Below are 27410 nucleotides of genomic sequence, written 5' to 3' on the forward strand. Positions count from 1 at the left end.
AATGGAAGCAAGGTCTCAAACCACTTCAATAGCTTAACCACATAGTACACCTATGCATTTGCTCACATGAAGCAGTGAAATAATTGTGTCCTTCCAAATAAACACAGAAGCACCCTTGGGTGACATCACTTGTTTACTTTTCTTTTTTCTGAACTTGCTCTCATTGTCACAAATTTGGGGGAAAAAACAACAACAACTCAGTCCAATACCCTACAATGCTAATGGTGGGTGCTAGTTGCAGGCAAGATGATTCTGACTCAAGACAATCCCATGCGTGCAGAATAGAACTGCACTCCACAGGGTTTTTAAGGCTGTGACATTTTGGAAGCAGATCTCCTGTCCTGGCTTCCAAGGCTCCTCAGGGTGGGTTCAAACAATGTTAATTAAAAAAAAAAAAAAACTGCCATCGAGTTGATTCCAACTCAATGCGACCCTATAGGACAGAGTACAACTGCTCCGCAGGGTTTCCTAGGCTGTAATCTTTACAGGAGCAGGCTGCCAAGCGAAGCGCTTAACCACTGTACTGCTATGGCTCCTTAACAATGCTATTAGGTCTCCTTGTTTAGGCCACATTAGTGGAGATTTTTTGTGTCACATTTTTTCTTTAACCCACCTAAGTTGCAATCATTCAGAAGTTCAGAGATCACATTTTTTAATATTAAGCTTACGCTTAGAATCTTCTTACCCTTTTTTCCTAGTCACCTCTCAATGGTGGACCCATGGATCCCTAGTATTTCCTCCAAGTTTCTTTGCCTCCCCAGAAGCCAACCTTAAGGTCTGATGGTGGCTGTTACTTGGGAGGTGGTCAGAAGAAGGGACAAAATAAGCTGGCAGCATGGAGTATTCTTGCCTCACTGGCCCTCATTTCTTTGTCTGTAAATTAAAGCACCCGGGCATCTTCTAGGAGTTCTGGTGGCACAATGCCTAAGGGATTTGACTGCTAACCAGAAGGCTGGTGGTTCAAACCCACCAGCTGCTCTGTGGAAGGATGATGGAAGATGGGGCAATTTACTTCGGAAACATTTACCTCCTTGGAAACCCAATGGGAGTCACTATGAGTCAGAATTGACTCTTCTGGGCTTGTGTGTTCAAGAGTAAAACACAAATACCAGAGATTGCAGTGAGCTTGTGAGCTCAATGAGAGAGCCAATTTCAGAGGGTATTCAAGTTGCCTCAATAATGATTAAGGATTTACCTTACTTAGCTGGGGCATAGTCTGTTGAAGAGATTGGATTACAGTTAAGACTCAGCAACTCTCATGGACCTCAGAGGGACACAGTGCTACACTGGGGGCAGCAATTGTAATATGCTTAGATTAGGAGGGAAAATAAAAGAAGGAAAATTTGATTCCCACCATGTGGGACTTCAGACAAGATGCAATACAGTCAGGGAGGTGGGGAGGAGACGAATAGTTGTTATTTCTCTCTACCTGTAGTTTCTGCTCCTTCAAGCTTCCTCACAATCCCAATTTAGACCTGGTCCGCTGTAGCCAGAGACTTCAGGCTTCGGGAAACATTGTCAGCAATATTTCCGCAATTCTCTCTGATTTCTTATATAAACTCTACTGCAAGACATTTGCATTGACCCCTCTTTCTCATATTAGGTCGGAGTTTGCCAGCCCCAGGCTGGGATGTACCTCTGGTATGGCCAACTGGGGCCAGGAAGTTATGATGGAGTATAAGGCCAACCTTTCAGCAGGGGAGAGAGTTGCAGGAATTCTCTTTATTTAGAAGGAACTGTGAGGATGGTAAGGAGTTACAGTGGCACAGTGGTTAAAGCATTCAGCTGCTAACCAAAAGGCTGGCAGTTCAAACCCACCAGCTGCTACAAGGGAGAAAGATGAGGTAGTCTGCTTCCATAAAGATTTATAGCCTTGGAAACCCTATGGAGGGCAGTTCTACTTTGTCCTATAGTGCCGCTATAGGTTGGCATTGATGCAATGGCAGTGGGTTGGTTTTTGTTTTGTTGAGGATGGTAGGTAGCCTAGGCGACACAAATGGTTAAGCATTCAACCCTGGACCAAAATGTTGATGGTTTAAACCCTCCAAAAGGCCTCTCAGAAAAAAGTCCTGGACATCTGCTTCTGAAAGGTCATAGACTATGGAGTCTACTATGCACATGTGGAGTCACCGTGAATTAGAACTGACTGGATGACAAGTTGGTGTATATTTTTGTTTGTTTGTGAGGATGGTACTTGTGGTACCAGAAAGAACTCTGTATATGCATTAATAATCTCACAGGGAGGGAAGGAAAGAAAACTTGGTAACTCAGGCAGTTCATGCTGAAACCTCAACCACCCCACACAAGCTCAGGTTGTCAGGTGTGGGAGGCACAAAGAAAGAGGAGGTAGAGAAAGATGGGTTTTAAGGAAATGAGAGGCTTCCCTGAGTGAGAAATTCCTATCTTGAGTCTTTGAAACCTTAAAAGTGCCTGCACTGTTTTCACAACGAATTATCTAGTCATCTGAAATGCCAGGAAGCAAGAGCAGGCTCCCCACTGGGAATCTCCAGGCACAAAGGGATTCCTCCTCTCACCTGTCTCCTTCTCCAGTCTCCTAGAACATCTGGAGGTGTGTGCAGGAGGAGGAGGAGGGTAGAGTCGAGTATGACTCACCTGAAGAGGCCGGTTGGTAAGGCTTGTGTACGAGTAGCAGGCACAGGGCTTGTGGAGTTCTACTCCCACAGAAATGCTCTCTCTTGGAAAGGCAACCTGAAAACCAATACCCACTTCCTCACCCACTATTTTTGTGACTTCTTTGCTAGAGAGGCAACTTCCTCCTCTCTCCAATGGTTGGGGATGAGCTGGCCTGCCCTTTCACTTACATGGACTTCTGGAACAAAGAGCTGGCTACAAAGCTAAGAAGTCAGTCAGAAATTGTGGCTCAAAGTCCTCCCCGAGTAGCCCAACTGTTAGATACTTGCCTCAGCACATAGTGAGGGAAGTTGAGCAGCAGTCAGGTGTGAGGATCAAAGCACAAGGTGAAGTGGCTATATGGTATAAGACACCTTCAGGCCATCCTCCCACTGAAGAGTAGGAAGGTATGGTTCACGCCCTCAGCAAATAGAGTCCATTTCCTGGGGATGGGGATGTGGGAGGAAAGGGGAGGATGCTGCCTCTCCACCATTAAAGGCTTGCAAGGTGAAGGCCTGCAAACATTGCCTACTGGGCCCCATAGCTCAGGGTCCTGTGTGAAGAATCTCCTTTTCCAAAACAGTCAGCCAGCCACTCAGATGTTCAGCTATTAATGCAACATTCCTGTGAGGGTTAAGAGGCCATGCTTTGCAATTAGATAGAAGTTCAAATCCTGACTCTATGTAAAGTGAAACAGATCACTTAACTTCTCAACCTGTTTCTTTATCTGAGGAATGGGGATAACAATACTTTTCTGTCAGAGTTAAAAGGAGCTCTGGTGGTGCAGTGGGTAAAGCGTCCAGATGCTAAGCAAAAGGTCAGCAGTTCAAACCCACCAGCTACTCTGTGGGAGAAAGATGAGACAGTCTGTTTCCATAAAGATTTCCAACTTTGGCAACCCTATAGAGCAATTGAATTCTGTCCTATAGGGTTGCTATGAGTTGGAATCGACTGGATGGCAGTGGGTTTTTGGTTTTGGCTCAGAGTTGTGTAAGGAGTCCTGGTAGTGCAGTGGTTAAGCGCTTAGCTGCTAACAAAAATGTTGGTGGTTCAAACACACAAGCTGCCCCACAGGAGAAAAATATGACACTCTGCTTCCATAAAGATCTAACAGCCTTAGAAACCCTATGGGACAGTTCCATCCTATCTCAAAGGATCATGAGTTGGAATTGGCTCTACAGCAATGTTTTGTTTTGTTTTTTTTTTTTTGCTTTTTTACCTTTCAGAGTTGTGGCCTGTATTAAAGGAGATAATGCAGGCAAATAGTTTATCATAGCCCTTGGTAGGTATATAGTTGGGTGAAATTAAGTAGAAGTTTTCATGCACCCATTCAGTCATACAGACATGTTTTAGATATATGTGGCAGGCACTGGACTATAGTTTAGAATATGGAAAAAATAGACAGATGAACAATTTCAATATGGCTATAACATAACAATTATAAGCATTAGGTGTTGTGCAAATAGAGTCCCTGGATGGTGCAAAAAGTTAATGTGCTTGGCTGCTAACCAAAAGATTGGGGGTTTGAGTCCACTCAGAGGTTCCTCGAAAGAAAGGCTTGGAAGATTTATTTCTGAAAAACCTGCCATAAAACTCCATGGTGCACCGTTTTACTCTGAAACACATGGATGGCATTGTCATGAGCTGGAGTCAACTCTATAGCAACTGTTTTTTTTTGTTGTTGTTGTTTGTGGTTGTGCAATTACATAGAAAATCCTTCTAACCTGGACTGGGGAAGGAAAACTTCCCAGAGGAGGTAGCAGCAGGGTCTTGAGGCTGAATGGGAATTAACCTGGCAAAGAAGGAGTGAAGATTGGTGGGAGAAAGGAGTGTTCTTGGCGAGGGGAGCTGTATGTTCAAAACCCCCAGGGCCTAACGAGCCTCCTGTGCCGGCCTTACATGGCAGCACGCCCTGGCAGCTGTCTCCTCCCGCTGGAGCCAGCTGCTCTCTCCCGGAAGCTGAAGACCATTGACGTGTCTGTGCATATGATTTCTGGTATAAACACACATGTAATGCTATTAGGTTCAAATGCTTCCAAGCTGCTGCCTCGCAGAGGAAGTATTTACCGACTGTGAACATCTGTGGCCTGGAGGAATCCAGTGCTGGTGGTAGGGAAGAATTTTCAAATTTAATAACAATTTTACTTAACTCGCGGATGGATTTCTGTTAAGCCCTGGGGTCTTTGAAGCCAGGCTAATTTGTACACAGCAGAGATGCGCGGGTTTGTTTGTACCCAAAGCAGGTGATAACAAATAGATGAAGGTGAAAATTCTAATTGGATAAAGGTAGTTCGACTGAAGGAGAAAATAAAAATAAAAGCCTCTATGAATTACCCAGCTTCACATGTGTTGGTGATGCATCCAGCTGGAGCAGCCCAGCCAATCACTCAGGATAACTGGCCAGCTGATGTTTCAATGACTCATCTTGGCAACAGCAGGGTCAAGACTAGAGGTTAAGAGACACTTTTTAATTTAATAAACCATCTGTGAGAAATGCAAGGTTTTCAGTTCAGCTTCTTTGGCCTCCCTATATTATAAATACTTCTACATTAAGGTACAGCACATCTTTAATTAAAATCTAAATTGCATTCAAGACATTTACATGCAAAAAATGCCCTTCTGCTCAGTAAAGACCTAGACCACTGAACTGTGAGTTAAGATTTCAAAGCTCTTTAACCCTTCCCTCCCCACGCACCATTTTTCATTTTCACCTGGGTGCCAGTAACCTTGCAATGCATATAACTAGCTTTATTTCTTGGCAGATATAACAACTGACACTTCATAAAAATAGTCAGATATCTTCAAATGATTCATTCCATTAATAGCATAACAGTAGCTTAGAAATGCACTGGATTTTCAGATAAAGTTCTTACATGTCAGACAATGGGGGAGGGAATGCACCACACAGCCAATTAAGTCTACACATAGAATACTAACTGCAGGCCTTCATTGTCCACCTCAGTATTTCTCAACCCTGGATGTACCCAAAAACCCTGAAGAAAGATTAAAAGACACTAGTGACACATCAGGAACCCTGGTGACATAGTATTTAAAGCACATGCCTGCTAGCTAACCAAAAGGTCAATGGTTCAAACCCACCAGCCACTCTTCAAGAGAAAGATGAGGCAGTCTGCTTCCATAAAGATTACAGACTTGGAAACCCTATGGGGCAGTTCAACTCTGTCCTACAGGGTCCCTATGAATCGGAATCAACTCAACAGCAATAGGTTTGGTCTGGTTTTGATTTTAAGGACATGTGACAACTAAAAACAATAATCAGCCTGGATAACAACTGATGGCATTTGAATAAAGTCAGTAGGTTATTGAATAGTGTTATTGATGTTAACATCCTGACTTTGATCATTGTACTGTGATAATGTGATAAGATGTTAACAGTTGGGAAAGCTGGAGGAAGGATATTTTTGCATCTTTTTTGTAAGTCTGAAATTATTTCAAAATTAAAAGTTAAAGCAAATATAAGAAAAAGTAAGCAACATTAAAAAAAAAATTTTACTCTGGAAACGTTTTTAAAAATACCAATGACTGGGCTCCATCTCAGAGGAATTAAATAAAATCTCTAGCCCAGGCTTCAGTGGTTTTTAAAATTCCTCAGCTGATTTTAATGTGTAGCTAGAATTGAGAACCACTGTTGTAGGGGGAAGAGCTCTGGTGGCACAGTGGTTAAGGAATTTGGTTGGTGGTTTGAACTCATCAGCCACTCCATGGGAGACAGATGTGGCAGTGCTTCTGTGAAGATTTGCAGCCTTGGAAACCCTATGAGCACAGCTCTTTTCTGTCCTATAGGCTCACTGAACTGACCCAACAGCAGTGGGTTTGGTTCTTGGTTTGGTTCTAGGGAGGCTAAGGATAGGTGAATTGATTCCCACCCAAATTTTATCATACCCAGCTCTGTGACTCAGGCAGGTTATGTAATCTCCACTGAGCATCAGAGGCCTTATCTGTAAAATGGAGATACTTGGCTTTACCCAAGGATGTTGATAGTGTGAGTACAAATAGTACAGATAGAATAGGCTTTATAAAGTTTCAAGAACTAAACAAAGTGTTGATGAGCTGTTTCCTCTTAAGATCAACACCTTTTTACACTTTTTACACTTTTTACCTTTAGTGCAAAATGACCTGCTATAAATTAGTGAGGGGAGTTTTAGTGGCATAGTGCCTAAGGCATTTGACTGCTAACCAGAAGGCTGGCAGTTCAAACCCACCAGGCACTCCTTGGAAGGAAGACTGGGCAATCTACTTCTGTCGAGATTGTTGTGGTTATTGTTAGGTGCCATCAAGTTGTCTCTGACTCATAGCAACCCTATGCACAGCAGAATGAAACACTGCCCTGTCCTGTCCCAGCCTCACGATCCTTGCTATACCTGAGCCCCTTGTTGCAGCCACTGTGTCTATCCACCTCGTTGAGGGCGTTCCCCTTCTTCATTGACCCTCCACTTTACCAAACATGATATCATTCTCCAGGGAATGGTTCCTTCTGACAACATGACCAAAGTAGGTGAGATGAAGTCTGGCCATTCTTGCTTCCGAGGAGCTTTCTGGCTACACTTCTTCCAGGACAGATTTGTTAGTCCTTTTAGCAGACCATGGTACTCTTAGCATTCTTCTCCAACACTACACTCAAAAGACTCAACTCTTCTCTGGTCTTCCTTATTCATTGTCTAGCTCTCACATGCATAAGAGGTGACTGAAAATACCATGGCTTGGGTTAGGCACACATTAGTCTTCAAGGAGACATCTTTGCTCTTCCTCACTTGAAAGAGGTCTTTTGTAGCAGATATGCCCAATGAAATACGTCTTTTGATATTTTAACTGCTGCTTCCATTGGTGTTGATTATAGAAACTAGTGATATGAAGTCCTTGACAACTTCAATCTTTTCTCCATCCACTGGGAAGCTGTTCATTGGACCAGTTGTGAGAATTTTTGTTTTCTTTATATTGAGGTGTACGCTATACTGCAGACTGTAGTCTTTAATTTTCATCAGTAAGTACTTCAAGTCATCCTCACTTTCAGCAAGCAAAGTTGTGCCATTTGCATATCACAGATTGTTAATGAGTCTTCCTCTAATCCTGTTGCCACGTTCTTCATATAATCCAGCTTCTCAGATTATTTGCTCAGCATACAAGTTGAATAAGTTTGGTGAAAGTATACAACCCTGACACACTCCCTTCTTGATTTTAAACCATACAGTTACCTCTTGTTGCATTTGAACAGCAGCTTCCTGATCTATGTACAGGTTTCTCATGAGTACAATCAAGTGTTCTGGAATTTCCATTCTTCTCAATGTTATCCATAATCTATTATGATCCACACAGTCAAATGCTTTTGCATAGTCAATAAAACATAAGTAAACATCTTTCTGATATTCTTTGCTTTCATCTAGGATCCATCTGACATCAAAAACAACATCCCTCATTCCATGTCCTCTTCTGAATCCAGCTTGCATTTCTGGAAGTTCTCTGTCAATATATTGCTGCAACTGTTTTTGAATTATCTTCAGTAAGATTTCACTCACATGTGATATTAATGATATTGTTTGATAATTTCCATATTCTGTGGGAACATATCTTTGGAATGGGTACAAATATGGATCTCTTCCAGTCAGTTGGCCAGGTAGCTGTCTTCCAAATTTCTTGGCATAGACGAGTGAATGCCTCCAGTGTAGCCTCTGTTGAAACATCTCAGGGGATATTCCATCAATTCCAGAGCCTTGTTTTTTTGTCAATTCCTTCAGTGCAGCTTTGATTTCTTCCTTCAGTACCACTGGTTCTTGATCATATGCCACCTCCTGAAATGGATGAACATTGAACAATTCTTTTTGGTACAGTAATTCTGTGTATTCCTTCCATCTTTTGATGTTTCCTACATCATTCAATATTTTGCCCATAGAATATTTCAATATTGCAACTTGAGGCTTAAATTTTTTCTTCAGTTCTTTCAGCTTGAGAAATGCCGAGCATGTTCTTCCTTTTTGGTTTCCTAACTCTAGGTCTTTGCATGTTTCATTGCAGTAATTGGCTTTGTCTTCTCGAGTTGCTCTTTGAAATCTGTTCGACTCTTTATCTTGTCGTTTCTTCCATTTACTTTAGCTACTTTCCACTCAAGGGCAAGTTTCAGAGTCCCTTCTGACATCCGTTTTGGTCTTTTCTTCCTTTCTTTTTAGTGGCCTCTTGCTTTCTTCATGGATGATGTTCTTGATGTCATCCCACAACTCCACTGGTTTTCGGTAATTGGTATTCCATGGATCAAATCTATTCTTTAAATGGTCTCTAAATTCAGAAGGGATATGGCTTTCATGGACTTGTTTTAATTGTCTTCAACAATGAAAGATACTGCCTCAGAAACCCAAGAAAGGGCTGCTATGAGTCGGAATCAACTCAACGGCAGTGAGTTTTTTTTTTTTTGGTTTATAAATTAGTGAGGGGTGCCTAGTGGTCAAAAAAATGAGCAATTCCATTATAATCGAGGTTTCCTTTCCTTCAGCCACCTCTAATTCTCCACCTTTCCCTGCATCTCTATAGTGACTAATAGAAAATAACTAAAAAAGCCAAACTCACTGCCACTGAGTCAGATCCTACTCATAGGGACCCCTCCTTGAATTTTTGAGGAAGTATCACTATGGAAGTAGATTGCCCAACCTTCCTTCCAAGGAGTGGCTGGTGGGTTTGAACCGCCAGCCTTCTGGTTAGCAGTCCAATGCCTTGCGCATTACGTCACCAGAGCTCCCTAATAGAAAATAGTTCTTTTTAATATGTAGTGATGGTTGTGTGTCCTCAAGTCGATTCTGACTCATAGAATAGGTAGAGATCTCCATTTATCCTTTTGGTGATTCAAGGTAGAAAAGGAAGAACCTAAGTAGCGGGACCTTGGGTGGGGCCTGGGAATTTGTCTTTCTAACAAGTTTCCAGGAAATGCTGCTGATGCTGGCTCTAGGGACCACACTTTGAGAACCACTAATCTACAATATTCTTCTTAGAGTGATTGGTTGAATAATAAAATCCAGGAAGACTCTGCTCATGTCCTCTGGGTGTGTGGAGAACTGCCTTTTTTTTTCTTATATTGGGTTGACCTAACTCAGCATAAGGAAGTGGCCCATAACAGTCTGAACACTGGTCAGATGTTTGTACAGTATCCTTCAATTGGGATTTGTCAGTGTTTTTCTCAGGATTAGATTGTGGTTATGGGTTTTGGGCAGAAGAACACAGAAATGAAATACCCCTCTCACCACATCATATCATAATCACACCACATACATAATATCAGCATGAGTTATCGTGTAGTTGTTAACCTCGATCATCTGAAGGAGTTAGTGCCTGTCATTTTTCTCCTCTGTAAATTGACTTTTTTTTTTTTTTTTTTTTCTCCTCTTCCCATACTGTATTCTTGGAAAGAAAGTCATTAGCAAACCGATATTTAAGGAGTGGGGAGTTATGAACCACCTCCGTTAGGGGAGAGTATCTACATAAATCAGCTGCAAAAGACCTCTTTCAAGTGTTGAAGAGCAAAGATGTCATTTTGAAGACTAAGGTGCAGCTAAACCAAGCCATGGTATTTTCAATTGCCTCATATGCATGTGAAAGCTGGACAATGAATGAAGAAGACAGAAGAATAATTAATGCCATTAAAGTGTAGTGCTGGTGAAGAACACCGAAAATACCACGGATTGCTAGAAGAACCAACAAATCCATCCTGGAAGAAGTGCAGCTGGAACGTTCCTTAGAACTGAGAACGGCCAGACTTCATCTCACCTACTTTGGTCATGTTGTCAGAAGGACCTAGTGTCTGGAGAAGGATATCATGCTTGGTAAGGTAGAGGGTCAGCAAAAAAGGGGAAGACCCTTAATGAGATGGAGTAACACAGTGGCAATGATGGGCTCATGGATAGCAAGGATTATGAAGATGTCACAGGATCGGGCATTGTTTTGTTCTGTTGTAGGGTTGCTATGAGTTGGAGTCAACTCGACAGCATCTAACAACAGCTACATAAATTATTTCATATTCTTCTGCACAGAGTATTTGTCCCTTAGCCCCCATTTATTTATTCAATTATTTATTTATATCATATGGATTTGTTGGATATTTTTTACTCATATATATATATACATACACACACACATATATATATATATATTCATGTTGTTGTTGTTATGTGCCGTCGAGTCGGCCCCGACTCATAGCGACCCCTCCTTGGGTTTCCAAGGCAGTATCACTACGGAAGTAGGATTGCCCAACTTTCCTTCTGAGGAGTGGCTGGTGGGTTTGAACCGCCAGCCTTCTGGTTAGCAGTCAAGTGCCTTAGGCACTATGCTACCATATATATATATATGTATGTATATGTATATATATATATATATATGCATATATCTATATGATAAAAGATGAATAAAAATATTATTTTCTTGGCCAACTTTTTCCAGCTTTAGCCATTGGGAGCTCTTTTGGTTGTTTCCTAGGTCCCTCTGATATCCTGCGATTATTGTGTGTGGTTCTCTTGTGTTTTAGTGCTTCTTTATTTTCTGGCACTATGACATGCTATAGGCTCATCTTGTATATTTCTTACACAGTTCTACTATCAGGCAATTCTCCAAGGAGTTCTGCTTGCTATTAGAAACCAAAATCTGGGTGCTAGGTGTGCTCACTGGGGTGAGCTCTGGGTTGCTACTTTGGGGTGTTCAGTGGAATTTTAATAAATCACTAAAAATTGTGTTGTAGAAGGATAATTAGCCCTTTCAATATAAAATTATTTTCTGCTTTGAATTTTTGTTGAAACCATTTGTTTCCAGTAACAGAAGGCATTTGAATAAAATTTTAAAAAATTTTTTGAGGTAATATGCATTTTGATATAATTTATGAGCCATATAGCCTGTGGGATCTCTGGTCCTGGGGTTGGTGAGATGAGGCCTAATTCAAATTCACAGGGTTTTATACAGGCTTGCACCAGATAGCAAAATACACTAAAGTGAGATAACAGCATTCCCCTAAACCCCAGAGGTGAGAAATATAGGTGGCCATTTTATGTCCCCTGGGTCACAAAAGGGTTAATATCATATAAAGATGTCCACCAAATATTAAGAGAAAAAGTTATTTACAAAATAGTATGATTGCATGGATGGTGCAGTGCTTAAGGTGTTTGGTAACAAGAAAGTTGGTGGTTCAAACTCACCAGCCACTCAGTGGAAAGAAGACAAGGCAATCTTTAGATTTACCACCTCAGAACCCAATGGGGGTTGCTATGAGTCTGAATCAACTCGATGACCATGAATTTTGTTTCTTTTGGACTATCCCATGGATTCTTTCATACACACAAACACACACACACACACACACACACACACACATATATATATATATATAGACATGCCCTAAAATGCTAACAATCATTATCTCTGATGTTTGTTGTTATGTGCCGTCGAGTTGTCTCTGACTCACAGTGACCCCTCCTTGGGTTTCCGAGGCAGTATCACTATGAAAGTAGACTGCCCAATCTTCCTTCTGAGGACTGGCTGGTGAGTTTTTTAACTGCCAACCTTCTGGTTAGCAGTCAAGTGCCTGAGGCACTACGCCACCAGAGCTCCCTTCTGATGTTTGTTGCTGTTATGTGCCGTCAAGTCAGCCCCAACTCATAGCGACCCCTCCTTGGGTTTCCGAGGCAGAATCACTACAGAAGTAGGATTGCCCAACCTTCCTTCCAAGGAGTGGCTGGTGGGTTTGAACTGCCAGCCTTCTGGTTAGCAGTCAAGTGCCTTAGGCACTATGCTACCAGAGCTCCTTTCTGATGTTTAGAGATAGGTAATTTTTATTTTCTCCCTTATGCATAACTACAATTTTTTAAGTGTCTACAACATTTATTCTTAAAAATATGAAAAGAAAGGGCACAGGGAAGAGGTAACTACAGGCAGGAAGTGGGAAGAGAGCTGTTACATTGTGGGGAATTGCAGTCAATGTCATGACAAAAAATGTGAATGAACTGCTATATGAAAAATGAATTTGCTCTGTAAACTTTGACCCAAGTCACAATGAAAATAAAAAAAAGAAAGAATAAAAGAAAATGAGTTTAGAAAGCTCTTATACACTACTGACCCAGTGTCGGAGAGGTACTTACTGACAGAGCTGGCATTCTGAATTCATAAAACTTCCAGTCTAGGTTTGCCCCTGCAGCACCAAGTGTCACTCCAGTTGATTACCCAATAAGGAAGGTAAGCATGGGTTTACTTGTGCTTACTTACTAATCTGTAGTTTCACCACACCAAAGATTCTGCTTCTAGGTATGGCTGGCATCTATTTCTCTCCCAACCCCATAATATTTTCCTATAGAATCAAAGCCTGTTTTCAAATTTTGAATCCCTGACAGGGATGGAGTACCCAGTAAGCAAGGTAAGCATGCATTTACCTGTGCTTACTTAGTAATTTATAGTGAACAGTTTTACATGTTTTTCACCACATATAAAAGATGTGCTAGTAAAACAGATTAGTAAGTAAGCACAAGTAAGCCCACACTTCCCTTGCTTATTATCTACCCTGTGTCATCCCACCATGGCCCCAGCATGTAGCTCTAAGGATGTAACTGAGGGCAGCCTGCAGAGTAGACACTAAGCAAGGAGGTACTGTTTTGTCCTGAATGAGCAGAGTTGGATTAAGACCACTGGCAGCACTTATCACTGAAGACTGTGGTGCAACTCTCCCCTCCCCCAAAAAGAAATTTAAAAAATAGTACTAAAGGACACACTTTAATATGACACTATATCTTTCACCATGTTTATTCAATTTGTATGCTGAGCAAATAATCCAAGAAGCTGGACTATATGGAGAAGGCAGCATCAGGACTGGAGAAAGACTCATTAACAACCTGTGATACGCAGACGACACAGCCTTGCTTGCTGAAAGTGAAGATGTCTTGAAGCACTTACTAGTGAAGATTAAAGACTACAGTCTCAGTATGGGTTACACCTCAACATAAAGAAATCTAAAATCCTCACAACTGGACGAATAAGCAGCATTACAGTAAATGGAGAAAAGACTGAAGTTGTCAAAGATTTCATATTACTCGGATCCACAATCAACACCTACGGAAGCAGCAGTCCAAGAAATCAGACAACATATCCACTGGGCAAATCTGCTGCAAAAGACCTCTTTAAAGTGCTGAAGAGCAAAGATGTCTCTTTGAAGACAGGTGTGCTAAACTCAAGCCACAGTATTTTCAATCACTTCATATGCATGTGAAAGCTGGACAATGATTAAGACAGAAGAGTTGACGTTTTTTGAGTTGTAGTGTTGGTGAAGAATACTGAAAACAGCATGGACTGCCAGAAGAACTAACAAATCTGTCCTGGAAGAAGTGCAGCCAGAATGCTCCTTGGAAGCGAGAACGGCTAAACTTCATCTCACCTACTTTGGCCATGTGGTCAGAAGGGACCATTCCTTGGAGAAGGATATCACGCTTGGTAAAGTAGAGGGTCAGCAAAAAAGGGGAAGGCCCTCAACAAGATGGACTGACACAGTGGCTGCAATGATGGGCTCAAGTGTAGCAGGGACTGTGAGGATCATGCACAACTAGGCAGTGTTTCATTCTGTTGTGTATGGGGTCACTATGAGTCCCAGCCAACTCAAGGGCATGTAGTAACAACAACAACAAGTATCTTTCAGGGAGTTCTCCCTATTGTAAGAGTGTCTCCCCCTTTGCAAATACCCTTTTGAATTGTCTTCTTACTAAAAAAAGAGAAAAAAAAGTACTAAACTGTGAAACACAGTGTTTATGTTTATTGAAATGTCTTTCTAGATTTTTTTATGAATTCTAAAATGCTGAATAAGTCTAGTGAACCTTTCTCATCTTTTTAAACTGCTGTTTCTTGGCTATGCAAGGATTACATCACAATCCAGCACTCCAGCACTGGTTTGGGACACAGGGCAGGGTAGGGTCTTTCCCCTAGTTCTGCTAGCCATGCTCCTCAGGCTCTTCCAGAAGTCAGGGGTAATGGGTAACACTTCCCAACTGTAAAGAAAAGCTCTGAAGAGCAAGACCTTAAGTAGTCAGACCTGTGGAGGCTGCGCTATTTGGGACAGCTAGAGTTAATCCAGTCTTCTGTCGAATTCAGATAGAAAGGCTCCAGAAATGTTTCTCTAGGATCTATGTCCATGGGCTTCTTCTTAATGCAAAAAATTATGGAACCATTGTATTAATTTTATAGCTGAAATTCACACTGAATATTCCATTGCACCTATTAGATCAGTTACAACAAATAAGCCTTACACTGGAGAGGAAGAAAGTCCCCTTGTAATGGATTCGCCTATTGGTGAGTCCTACGAAGTCCAGGTGGTGCATTCGTTAAGTGTCCAGCTGCTGACTAAAAAGTTGGTGGTTTGAACCCACCCAGCAGCTCCACAGGAGAAAGACCTGGCAATCTGCTTCTGTAAACATTACAGCTTAGAGACCTCCATGGAACACAGGGTCACTAGGAGTCAAAATTGACTTAACAGTACTGAATAACATTATTGATTGATAGAGTAATAAGGTCTCTTGCCAAGAGTTTACTCAGGGCCCCAAGGCTATGGCCCTTAGTGACCCTTCAGGCCTGTGACTGAACTCACCCCCTTGGTTCAACTTTCAGCCAAATACTAGGCAAGCCTATAAGGTGAACAATAACACCAGAGAGGTATGCACTTATTAGAACAATCAACCACAAGAGATCAAAAGAGCAGAATTTGCAGGGATAAAGCTCAGAGGGCAGGAAGGGATAGGAAAGGACAGTGGAAACTGGAAACATAGGGAGGAAGTGGGAAGAGTGCTGTTACATTGTGGGGATTGAAATCAGTATCACAAAACAAATTGTGTATAAATGGACGAATGGAAATCAGATTTGCTCAGTAAACTTTCACCCAAATCAGAATAAAAAATTAAAAAAAAAATAGTTTACTCAGGAGTTGGTTTTGTGTTTGTTGTTTGTTTATACATACAAATATCCAACTCAAGAATGTGTGTGGCAGCTTCAGTCATACTATCCCCAAAGTGGAAACAACTCAAACATCCATCAACAGGAAAATGAATAAACAAAGTGTTTCAGTTATCTATCGCTGCACAACTACAACAGAATCTAGAGGCTTATACAATGTTTTATTTCTCACATTCTATAGATTTGAGGTGGGCAGTTTTCTGTTCATGTAGTGTCAATTGGGTTTACATTTAACCAGGAGCTTGGCTGGGGCTGGAAGAAGATGGCTTCTTTCTCATGTCTGGTGTCTCAGCTGGTGTGGTCAGAATGGCTGGTAGTGAGCTGAGTCTTTCCATGTGGTCTCTCATGATTCAGTAGTTAGCTAGATTTCAAGAGCAGTTGTTGGTTTTATTAGCGGTAACTTTTTATTGAGCACTTATTAAGTCCTAGTCTCAAAACAGTTGTTGGAGGAGGGCATTATTACATTTTAAAGACTAATTTGAGGCTCAGAAAGGACAAATGTCATGCCCAAGTTCACCAGGTAAGTGACAGAACCAATTAATTAGTAGTAAGGGGTAGTGTAGGAGTTCCATTCCAGATCAGCCCCATTCCAAAACACCCACCAGTATTGCCTATATTCTGTTGGTTAGTGTCCTAGGATGACATTGATTTGATTATTAAGGCACGAGAACAGCTCTTAAAACAGACAAACAGTTATGCCAAAGGTATTCTCATACCCAGGACTCAATATAACCTTTGGGTCTAGGTCCTTGCTGCTCTACAGCTATGCAAAGCCACCCCTGGTGGAGCCTTTGACACTTGTACACTCAGCCAAGGGCTCCATCTTCCAAACTCAACTTTTCCTCTTTCTTTTCTCCCAAAATGAACTTCTGATCCAGCTGGATATTAGGCAGTGAACAATTATGGGTAAAATTTAGAGTGAATGACTAAAAGCCTTTGTCCTATCAAAGATGACTTTCAAAATAAAATCTCATCAACCTAAATGGGTGTTTAATTGGTAGAACGTGTGTATCCATGCACCAAAAATGTCTGGTGACTCTACTATGTGCTAGGCACCATTCTCAGAGCTGAGATACAGCAATAATCAAAGCAGCCAGATATTCTCTGGTCTCAAGGAATTTCTTTGTTTATGGGTGTGGGGAAGTAGGAGAGCATGGAGACAGACAATGTTTTGTTGCATATATTTTCACCACAATTAAAAAAAAAAACTAAGAAATAAACAATCAAATAAAAAATGGGCAAAACATTGGAGAGATACTTCACCAAAGATGTATGGATGGCAAATAGGTACGTGAAAAGATTCTCAGTATCTTATGTTATTGTTTTTGTTAGGTGCTGTCGAGTTGTCTCCAACTCATAGAGACCCTATGCAGAGCAGAATGAAACACCGCCCTGTCCTCACCAGCCCCACGATCCTTTCTATACTTGATCCCATCACCACTGCCACTGTGTCAATTCATCTTGTTGAGGACCTTCCCTTCTTTCGTCGACCCTCCACCTTACCAAGCATGACATCCTTCTCCAGTGAATGGTCCCTTCTGACAACATGACCAAAGTATGTTAGATGAAGTAAAATGCAATTTAAAATAACAATGAGATCCACACAAATATAGTCAACTGATCTTTGCAAAGGAACAAAGGTAATTCACTGGAGAAAGGAAGGTCTTTTCAATAAATGGTGCTGGAACAACTGAACCACCATATGCAAAAAAAAAAAAAAAAAAAAATCTAGACAGAGAGCTTACATCTTTCACAAAAGTTAACTCAAAATGGATCAGAGATCCAATGTCAGATGGAGAATGTCAGAAGGAGAACTATACAACTTCTAGAGATAACACAGGGAATCTAGGTGACTTTTAGGTTTGGTGATGACTTTTCAGATACAATAGCAAAAGCATGATCCATAAAAGAAAAAATTAGTAAGTTAGACTTCATCAAAACTAAAAACTTCTACTCTGCAAGACACTTAAGAGAATGAAGAAACAAGCCATAGACTAGCAGAAAATATTTGCAAATCACATACCTGATAAAGAATTTGTATGAGATATAGAAAGAGCTACTTTATTTTTCCTCGTATTTATCCCTAACTCAAAGTGTTTTATATACTCCTTTGCTTATTGTTTATCTAGATGTATACTCCATACTTCATTCTACAATGAGGTTAAATAACTTGTCCCAGTTACACACCTGGGATTCAAACCTAGAGCTGAGTGACTCTAAACCCAGCCCCAAGGCCAGGTTTTTGAGAGTAATGTGAGTTGACTTATTTAAGTCAAATTCAGATGAGAGTGACTAAAATAATAAAAAGAAAACAAAAATCCTCACAACTGGACCAATGAGCAGCATCACAATAAATGGAAAGAAGATTGAGGTTGTCAAAGAATTCACGTTGCTTGGTTCTACAATCGATGCCAACGGAAGCAGCAGTCAGGACATTAGACGACGTGTAGCATTGGGAAAGTCAACTGCAAAGGAACTGTTTCAAGTGCTGAGGAGCAAGGATATCTCCTTGAGGATTAAGGTGCGCCTGACACAAGCCATGATATTTCCAATCGCCTCGTATGCATGTGAGAGCTGGACAATGAATAGGGAAGACCGAAGAAGAGTTGATGCTTTTGAGTTGTGGTGCTGGTGGAGAATGCTGAAAGTACCATGGACTGCTAAAAGAACTAACAGATCTGTCCTGGAGGAAGTGCAGCCAGAATGCTCCTTGGAAGCAAGAATGGCCAGACTTGGTCTCACCTATTTTGGTCATGTTGTAAGAAGGGACCATTCCCTGGAGAAGGATGTCATGCTTGGTAGGGTGGAGGGTTGACGAAAAAGGGGGAGGCCTTCAACGAGATGGATTGACATGGTGGCTGCGATGATGGGCTCAAGTATAGCAGGGATTGTGGGGCTGGCGCGGGATCAGGCAGTGTTTCGTTCTGCTGTGCATGGGGTCGTTGTGAGTCGGAAACGACTGGATGGCACTTAACAACATACTCCATACTCAAGTCTGTTTATCTTTGCTGTTATCTCTAGTGCTTAGAACAGGGCCTAGTACACAATAGGTATTGAGTTAATTAAGACTCTGAGGGCCTCTCCTCTCCTCTCACAAAAAAATATTCCACTTACTGACACCCTACATCGCTGTGCCATTCTCTACCTCGCTCTGGGTCGGGGGAGACTGACTTATGGGTGACATCTACAGGTGACTTTGCTTTCTAGCTTTGGGTTGTGTGGGGCCTATGGAGACCACTGGTATGAGTCTGGAGAGTAAGGCCAGAATATAAATCCACTTGGCTCACTCCCTGTGGCCACCTCAGGTTGGCTGCATACCTCAACTGAAGCCACAATTTCAAGTGGGTTTTTTTATGCTGTCATTCCTAGGTTTTGGTAACCAACTGCTCGCTCCCCAGATCCTTCAGGGGGTAGGGTGGCAACAGTTCAGGGTACATAATCCTTTGTGGTTTGCTTGCATCCTGCCCTTGTTGTTGTTGTTATGTGCTGTCGAGTCAGACCTGACTCATAGCGACCCCTCCTTGGGTTTCCGAGGCAGTATCACTACGGAAGTAGATTGCCCCATCTTCCTTCCGAGGAGTGGCTGGTGGGTTTGAACCGCCAGCCTTCTGGTTAGCAGTCAAGTGCCTTAGCCACTATGTTACCAGAGCTCATCCTGCCCTTACCTATGTAAATAATGCTTTTATCAAACCCCAGTAGAATTATGCTAATACATGTGCTCCATCTGTTTCCTGCTGAGATTCTGATAGAAACCTTATTGTGAATAATGATTTTAATAACTATGAATTCCATTAGAGCTTTGCTACTCCAGTATGGCTGGAGGCCAGTGGCATCACCTGGGAGCCTGTCAGAAATGCAGACTCTCAGGCCCCATTCCAGACCTTCCATTCAGAATCAACACTTCCAAGAGATAGCTTGTTCATCTGATCTTATATTAACAACCCCTCTGCACATCAAAGTTTGAGCAGCACTGCATTTGAGTATTCTGAGTTTTAATGAAGCTCTTTTGGGTACAAAGAACCAAAGACTCATTCGGGCAATAGGGTCTGACACCTCAGGCAATGAAGGAGACACCTCCAACAGAAGTGTAAGAATAAGACCATGAGAATGTATGCCTTATGGAGACAGGGAGTAGGAGGTCAGGGTGGATCTGAGACCTCACCAACAGGTGTCTGCAGGTCTTCCCTTTGGCCAGCAGACTCACCACTCTGTGTGTACTAGCTTCTCTTCAGATGGCCTGTAGGATCCCTGTACCATCACTCTTCATGTTTTTGCCGGTGTTTCTGTTCATTTATAACTCTGCCTCACTCCTATTTGAGCTCATTTATGATGTGCTCCCCAGTGTATCTCATAATTTCTCCATTTTTCGCTCACTGCCTACATTTTAGTCTCTGAGAATAAGAATGTTACTCACCCAATTTGTCCCCGTTTAGACCAGAGCTTTTTGTACCCCTCTCTCTCACAAGGTAGGGGATAGCCTTTGGTTAGCTGCCATTTCCTGACTCAACAGGCATAGGTGACTTGGTATATAACATGTCTGCCCTGGGCTGCTCCATCAGCAGAGCAGCTGTGGAAGAAAATCATTCTATGATTACATGTCTAGTTAAAATGGTCTTAAGAAATATGAAACAAGCTCTTCCTTCTTACCTATACTTCACCTCCCACCCCTCCTCCACCCTCCTCCCAATACTTCCCGAGAACATCTGTATCCTCTGGCAGCCTCTGACAGTCATGGAGATGACTTTTCATATTCAGGGTATTTCAAATGTTGTGTGACAAAATTAATTACATTTAATTAAACTTCTCTATTTTGTATAGTCCCAAACAAATCTAAAATGTCATGTTAAGCTTATGAGATGGCATTCCTCCAAAGGGTTCTGCTGCCGGTGAATCTGCTATCAGACTTAAGCACTTCCAGGGATCATTTTATATGAGTGAGTCTGATGAATGGCCTCTCTGCCTGGGTTAAGCATCAAGCAAGAATTAGTCTCTGCGTCCAAGGCCAAACAATTTCCTGTGTCTTCCCTGCATTCCTGCCACAGCTCCCTCACCCAAGCACTAATCTTTCTCTTTCTGTCTGCTCTTTTCATGGGGCACTAAATTATGGATTTACTTCTCTCTTCCCCCCACTATATGACAGTTCCCCCTTGCATTCCTGTTGAGTACAGGGCCCGGTATGTGGTAGTCACTGAACTTATTAACAGTTGAAGAAATGAATGCTCTTGTTCACCAGTTATATGCTTCTCTCACCTTGTGTAATCATCAGGTTTTACTGTGTTAATACTGTCAAATAAACTTGGTGGATTAAAGCCTACAGTTATTTCCTGATCACAGATTTGAGAGTTGGCGGCTGTGGTGCCTGCAGGTCTGCTTCTTCTGTCTTCTCATTTTGGGCTCAGGCAGGAGTGTCTTCTCTCTAGTCCCTGCTGGCCTCATGGTGAAAGACAGACTGCAAGAGGGCCGAAGGAACCGTCAATGCATTTTATGATCTCAGCTGACAATCCAAACACGATTACTACCACTACATTCCATTGGCTAAATCAAGTCACCAGGCTAAGCCCAACAAAAGTGGGTGCTTCTGCTAAGCCCAAGGGGAGGAGGGGGTAGAAGTGTGTATTTGTCAAATAGTAATATAATCTGTCAGGCATTGCTAATTGAGTTTTCCATCAACACTGTTCTTTTCTGATGTTTCAAGTAGTTTTCAGAATCGACAACCTAGAATTCTCTAAAATGTGTACGTTAGCAGGATCCCTTCAGTTCCAGAGACAGAATACAACCAAACTAGTTTAGTAAAAGAGGAAATTTATTGACTCACGACAGAGCTGGGAAGCCCAGGGCACAGCAGCTTGCCTGGCATCATCAGGGCTTGCTCTCTCCATCTCTTCCCTGTGTCACCTTCAGGTGTTGGTCTTATCCTCCACAACCTCTCAGAGACAGCTTCAGAGTCTTTAGTAAAGTCCCCACATGTAAGAAACTTCTATCATCTGTATATCACTCTCAGAGTAGTCTAACTGTCCCTGCCACAGTATTAGACCCAGCCCTTGGCCACTCTGTGTCTAGGAGAATGGAGAATGGGCTACTACCCAGATCCAGGTCCTGTGCCCATCCTGGGTGTCAGAGATGTCTTACCACAAAAAAGTGGGAGGATGGGGACAAAAGAAACCTCAATGGGTAGCTGAAAAGAATAGCTAATTTAGTTTTCAATTCTTCAGTATATATTCAATATTTGAGTACATACTTATGGTGAACAAAAGGCCTTACAATATATCTATTCGATGTTCAGAAATAGAAGATACTCAGGTGCTTTTATTTGAGTTAGAGAAAACAAAATCTAAAACTGCCAAGAGTGAATCTACTGGTAAACCTTTAGTTTATGTACTCTTGCATCTTAGATCCTTTGAAAACATTCAATCAAGAGATTCTGCACCAGAAACCTTAGTTTAAAAACCTTCGAATTTCTTTTCATCTGTTTTTCTTTCTCCTGCCTTATATAGCCATTTCATCACTCTGCAGCCTTCCTAACATAGGTAATGAAGCAATGTGCTACATTAGCTCTTCAAAAATTTTGTCAGTTTATTACTGTCCATTTAATTCAGTAAGCATTTGTTGAGGATCCATTATAGGGCAGGTGCTGTGTTTCACTCTGGGGATACACAAAATAGGTAAAGCACAGTCCCTCTGCTCTCAAGAAACTTGCCATATAACAAGGGTAACAGACTTATAAACAAATGTCTGCCACACTACACGACAAGCACTGTAAGAGAAGAAAATAGGTGGGAGGGACACATTTGGATCTCTGTGTTAAGATAATTCTGATAGCAGTGGGCAAGCTGGGCTAGAGAAATGTGAGACTGGAAAGCAGAATGATCAGTAGAGATTCCTGCAGGAATTTGAGCAGCTCATGATGGGAGTATGAACCCTCTGTCTAAAAGTAAAACTGTGAGGATGGAGAGGAAACAATGAAGAAGAGTCGTTCTAGAAAAGGAATCAGTATCAATAAAGTATTAGGAAAGGGAAACACTAAGGAAACTTTCAGTTTCTGATGGAAGGATGAATGTTGCTACCGCTAATAATGATGCTAACTACAGGAGGAGAAGAAACTTTGGGAGCCAAATATAGACTTAGGCTGAGCTGGAAGTGTTTGTGGGATACCTAGGCATAATGCTGTCAATCACTTTCCTAGGATTCAGGATTGATTTGCACCTGTTACCAAAATTATTTTTGTTTGTACGTGAAATGGGAAGCAGGAAAGGGAGTGAATAGTGAAAGCATGACAAATTTATGATAAAATCACTGGTTTCATGCCAAGGCCAAGATTTCTTTATCATGTTCTTTTCCTTTGAAGAACTTAAGTTATTTGTAACAAAAAAAGAGACTCTATCTTGCTTTTGACTCTGTTTGACTCGTTATCAGAAGGCAGCTCTGGGTGAGGATCTATGTGTACCTGCTGGAAAAAAAAAAAAACACTTGCAGAAGACCTAGTGTGTTCTAAGTAACAGGCAAGATTTCAGATGACAAGGACTTCACATTCAGGACCTTACCCCTGCAAGTACACAAGTGTAAGTTAAATGAAATCTGGGAGGACTAATCTGACAATATGAAGAATACACTGATTCAGGCACTTTTTAAGCATTTTAACCTAAAAATCTTCTCCTGAGGGTGCTCTTCTATTACTGGATATAATGAAAACATTCATATTTTATTTTATAGGAAATATTTTTATTTTTTCTCATCTCAAATCAAAAATACTTATTCTTTCTCAGGGCTGGTCCATCATACTCTGTTTTTGGAGATATTAAATATATCAAAATTGTGAGTTTTGTTTAACAGTACATAAAAATTTTAGAATGGTAACTAAGACAGGAATTTCTAACAATGGAACAAGAGCTCCAGATCTTGACACTGAAACAAACGAAGCATTTCCAGTGACAAGAAGTAGGAAGCCATGGATAAAGTCTAACAGAGCACATGCTAGAAAATGTGATCAGGACATCGTATAATCATCCTAACTCTTGTGTGATGGGGCAAGTATGTCCTGTGAAAGTGGCTTACACAAATGATTGCTTCTGTCTGGAGAATGGGTCTTTTGGGTTTGGGACTCACGAAACTCAAGGGCCCCAAAGCCAATTGTTTCCAATATCTTGTGCACAATATCATGACCCATGGTTTCAAAGAGAAGACAAAAGAGAGAAATATTTAGCTTTGACTTTTGAGTAGATGTAATACCAGCTCTTCATCTTCTGCTAATGACAGGCCTGTATCCAAAGGCTCTAAGGTCTCCCACTTGGCCTTCTTTCTATTACGACTTGATGGTCCCATGCCTTCTACTTCACTGTTGTTTCTTTTCCGCATTCCTTGCTGCTTCTTGGTATCACTGGTGGGAACAAATCCAACGATTTATTTTTTAAGATAGATATTTAAATTCATCATCATGAAATCAAACAAGTAAGATGAAATAAACAATAATACACAGTTGGCAAAAAGTATTATTATTCAAAAGGGAAAGAAACCAGAACAACATGGTGTCACAAGTAAGTACTCTAACATCAGTGGATAAGGAGAAAATGCCTGCCACAGTGCAGGACTCAGTGCACTCACTGTGTCATTTGATCCTCACAGTAATTTGAGGAAGCTATGGATATATTATCCACAATTTAAGGATGCTGAGAGGTCCCACTCACATTACTCTCAAGAAGAATGAAGCTAATGTTCCCCACACCAATGGTTTCCATGAAAATTAAATGATGTGATCCGTATAAAGTCAGGAGCACAATGCTAGACCAACATCATTTAATTTCCATGGAAACCATTGGTGTGGAGAACATTTGCTTCATTCTACAATGAGGTTAAGAAAAGTAAAATAACTTGTCCCAGTTACACACCTGGGATTCAAACCTAGAGCTGAGTGACTCTAAACCCAGCCCCAAGGCCAGGTTGTTGAGAGTAATGTGAGTTGACTTATTTAAGTCAAATTCAGATGAGAGTGACTGAAATAATTAATTGGGTAAAGAGCATTAGCTACTGAGTAGACACACTGTCAGACCTTGGCCAGTCAACTAGCGTTTCTAAGTCTCAGCTTCCTTTTCTGTAAAGATGAGGATTACGTGACTTACTCAGCAGAACTGTTGTGACAATGAAGTGCAATTCAATAAATGAGAGCACACAGTGGTACTCAATACGTGTTAGTTTCCTTTCTGTCTATAAACCACTTTACTCCCCTTTCAAATAAATTCTTACACTGACTTCATGTAATAATCAACAAAAAATTTATTATCACATATATATTATATTACATTCCAAACACACGGTGTATTTCCCAAACAGAACAAACTGCTCATATTACAATGGACTCTATCACTCTTTAAGAAGATAGTCTAGATATCAAAGTGAATGTGCCTAATCAGCATATCTGTTTATGTCCAGTTTGAGGTAAAACTATACAATAATAATTCTCCATTTACCTCCCAATGCTCTGACTCAGCCATTCTCTCTCACCATTGGAGAAAGACATACTAAATAACCTCCTAGTTATTAAATAACCTAGGAGGTTATTTAAGCCCACAAATAACTGCATTTTAAAAGGATGGCTGGAGAGATGAACATGAAAGAGTTCTCTATGATGGGAATTTAGTCAGCAAAGGATTAAAATAATTTTCAGTGTAAAAGAGGCTTTAAAAAAAAAAAAAAAGGTATTGATCCTTAATCTGCTTATGAGTCTGACTAGCCCTGTGCCAATTCCATTGGGCTCTAGTGCAATGATTTATTTGGTACCATACTACTTTTGCCTTTGCCTGTATTTTAAATGTGACTCAGAATAGGTTATTAGAAACAGCCTCGTTAGCGGGCTATACCAATGCATCCTTTGTTAAGGTATTCCTGAATATTATGTTACCTGCAGATGATAAAAGATGGGAAATTAATGTAGCCCAAATATTTTCACAATTAACAGCTTTGTTGCTTTGTGGACCCATTCAAAGTCTAGAAAGACAATCTATACTAATTTACATAGCAAATATGTAGTAATTTGTACAGCAAATGGATTATTAAGCAAGGGTATCAGTATTCTATAGGTAATTCACCAAAAAAGGAGATAATGAAATGAACCTAGAAAGCAATTAGTAAGCAGAAAGCAAAATATGGCTACAATTTAATCTCTTCAGAAAATGCCTCTTTCAAATGATGTAGCACTGGAAACCTCTCTTTTTTAATACCCTGATTGGGACTTCTTTATGATCTATTACCAACCTAAGAGGGTGTACTATTGAGTTCTAACTAGTTTTATTTTCTGGAAGTGCCAGAAGGGGCTCTTGTCTCTTTCAATCAAATGTTCTATTTGGTGCCCCATAGCAACACATCATTGGTACAAATGATCAAATGACTGGCTGAACATTCTGAACGTAACAACAGGTCTGTTTGAGAATGAAAATGCATTATAGGTCAGAAGCAGGGTATGACACTTAAGCATTCTCTTTATGAAACAAGGGTCCTCCACTGGACCAAAGGCAGTAATATGGCTTACAATGACTGGCGAGTAGGTAGTGGGTCCACAAAACAAGGCAGAGGATCTGAGCTGGAGATCTGCATTTTATGTTTATGTCAATATTTCTGTGAGTGCTGAACTCTTTCCACATTGTTCAAATTTATGAGACAAATGTTCAAAAATGACCATAATGCTGCTCAATGTTAAGAGAACAGAACATATCGGTTAACAAAGCACATCTTAAAAGGGAAAAACATGGCTCACAGTACGAAAAGCTATAAAAACAACCAAAGCAAAAGAATTTAGAGCTATAAATCTTTCATTAGTTCAAGTAAAAAGAGACTTAATTAGTAATGTCTGGTGTGTCGTGGCGCTCGGCTAACTGAAAGGTCAGAGTTTCTAACTCACCAGCCTCTCTGTGAGAGAAAGATGATATGGTCTGCTTCATAAAGATACAGCTTTGGAAACCCTATCGGGCAGTTGTATAGGGTAGCTATGAGGTGGAATTGACTCAGTAGTGGTTTTTTTTGTTTGTTTGTTTTTGGTGTGTCATGTTAAGAACTAATGTATAACAACATATACAGAAAATATAATAATGTAATATGCAATCTAAACTGAAAATGACAGAGAAATTCTATTATCATTTTGATATTTTAGTGAAAATGGGCACACAAAGCCTATTATGATACCCTAAGTAAACATCTAAGCCAAATGATTATTCATTGCTAATCAAGACAAAAAAGAATGTGAACTTTAAATTTTAAAATCTTTAAAAAAAATCTTAATAACTGAATTTAAATGGAATATATCTTTCTTATTTCCTAAACTCCCTCACCTCAAACCTGAAAATTTTTCCAGAAATTGAGCTGATTTTTTGATAGGTTTGATTTCTTGGTTTCAACATTTTAATTTTTTAAGGTGTCCATCATTACTCATTTGCTAAGAATGTTAAGTTTCTGAGAAACATAAAAGAGAAAGAAGGAAACCTGGAGCTGACATGTCTCTCAGTCTTCCCTCCGTGTTCCTCTTCCCAGCTCTTGTCTCGCCAGTGGCTTCCCCATGAAATCAGGGGACATTTTTCGTGCTTTTTGGTATACCTGTGCCCCTCTGTGAAGGTGGCATCTCTTCCTGCAGGGTCCTCCCTAGCCTTACAACATTCATCTCAACTTCCTCAGAACCATTATAAGGAAATAATCTCTTTCCTCTGAATTCCCATGGCTCTAATTGTTTATTAATCATGCACCTAACAGTGCTACTTCCTGATGGTAGACTTTTTTTTTTTTTTAAAAAAAAAAAACCTTCTGTGTCTGGTGGTCAGATAAGTAAAGATTTT

General features: G+C 40.8%; 1 protein-coding gene across 1 annotated transcript in view; it reads right to left on the bottom strand.

The window, feature by feature from the left end:
• Positions 1-23793: 23793 nt before the first annotated feature.
• The window catches only part of DDX10 (DEAD-box helicase 10), a 381553-nt gene continuing 377936 nt past the window's right edge, over positions 23794-27410 (bottom strand). The window contains 1 exon segment of the mRNA XM_007936575.2: positions 23794-23971. Coding sequence (XP_007934766.2) covers positions 23794-23971 — 178 coding nt within the window.

This window comes from Orycteropus afer, unplaced genomic scaffold (assembly GCF_000298275.1).
Source record: "Orycteropus afer afer isolate SDZICR_OR568_19922 unplaced genomic scaffold, OryAfe1.0 scaffold00036, whole genome shotgun sequence".
Lineage (NCBI taxonomy): Eukaryota > Metazoa > Chordata > Mammalia > Tubulidentata > Orycteropodidae > Orycteropus > Orycteropus afer.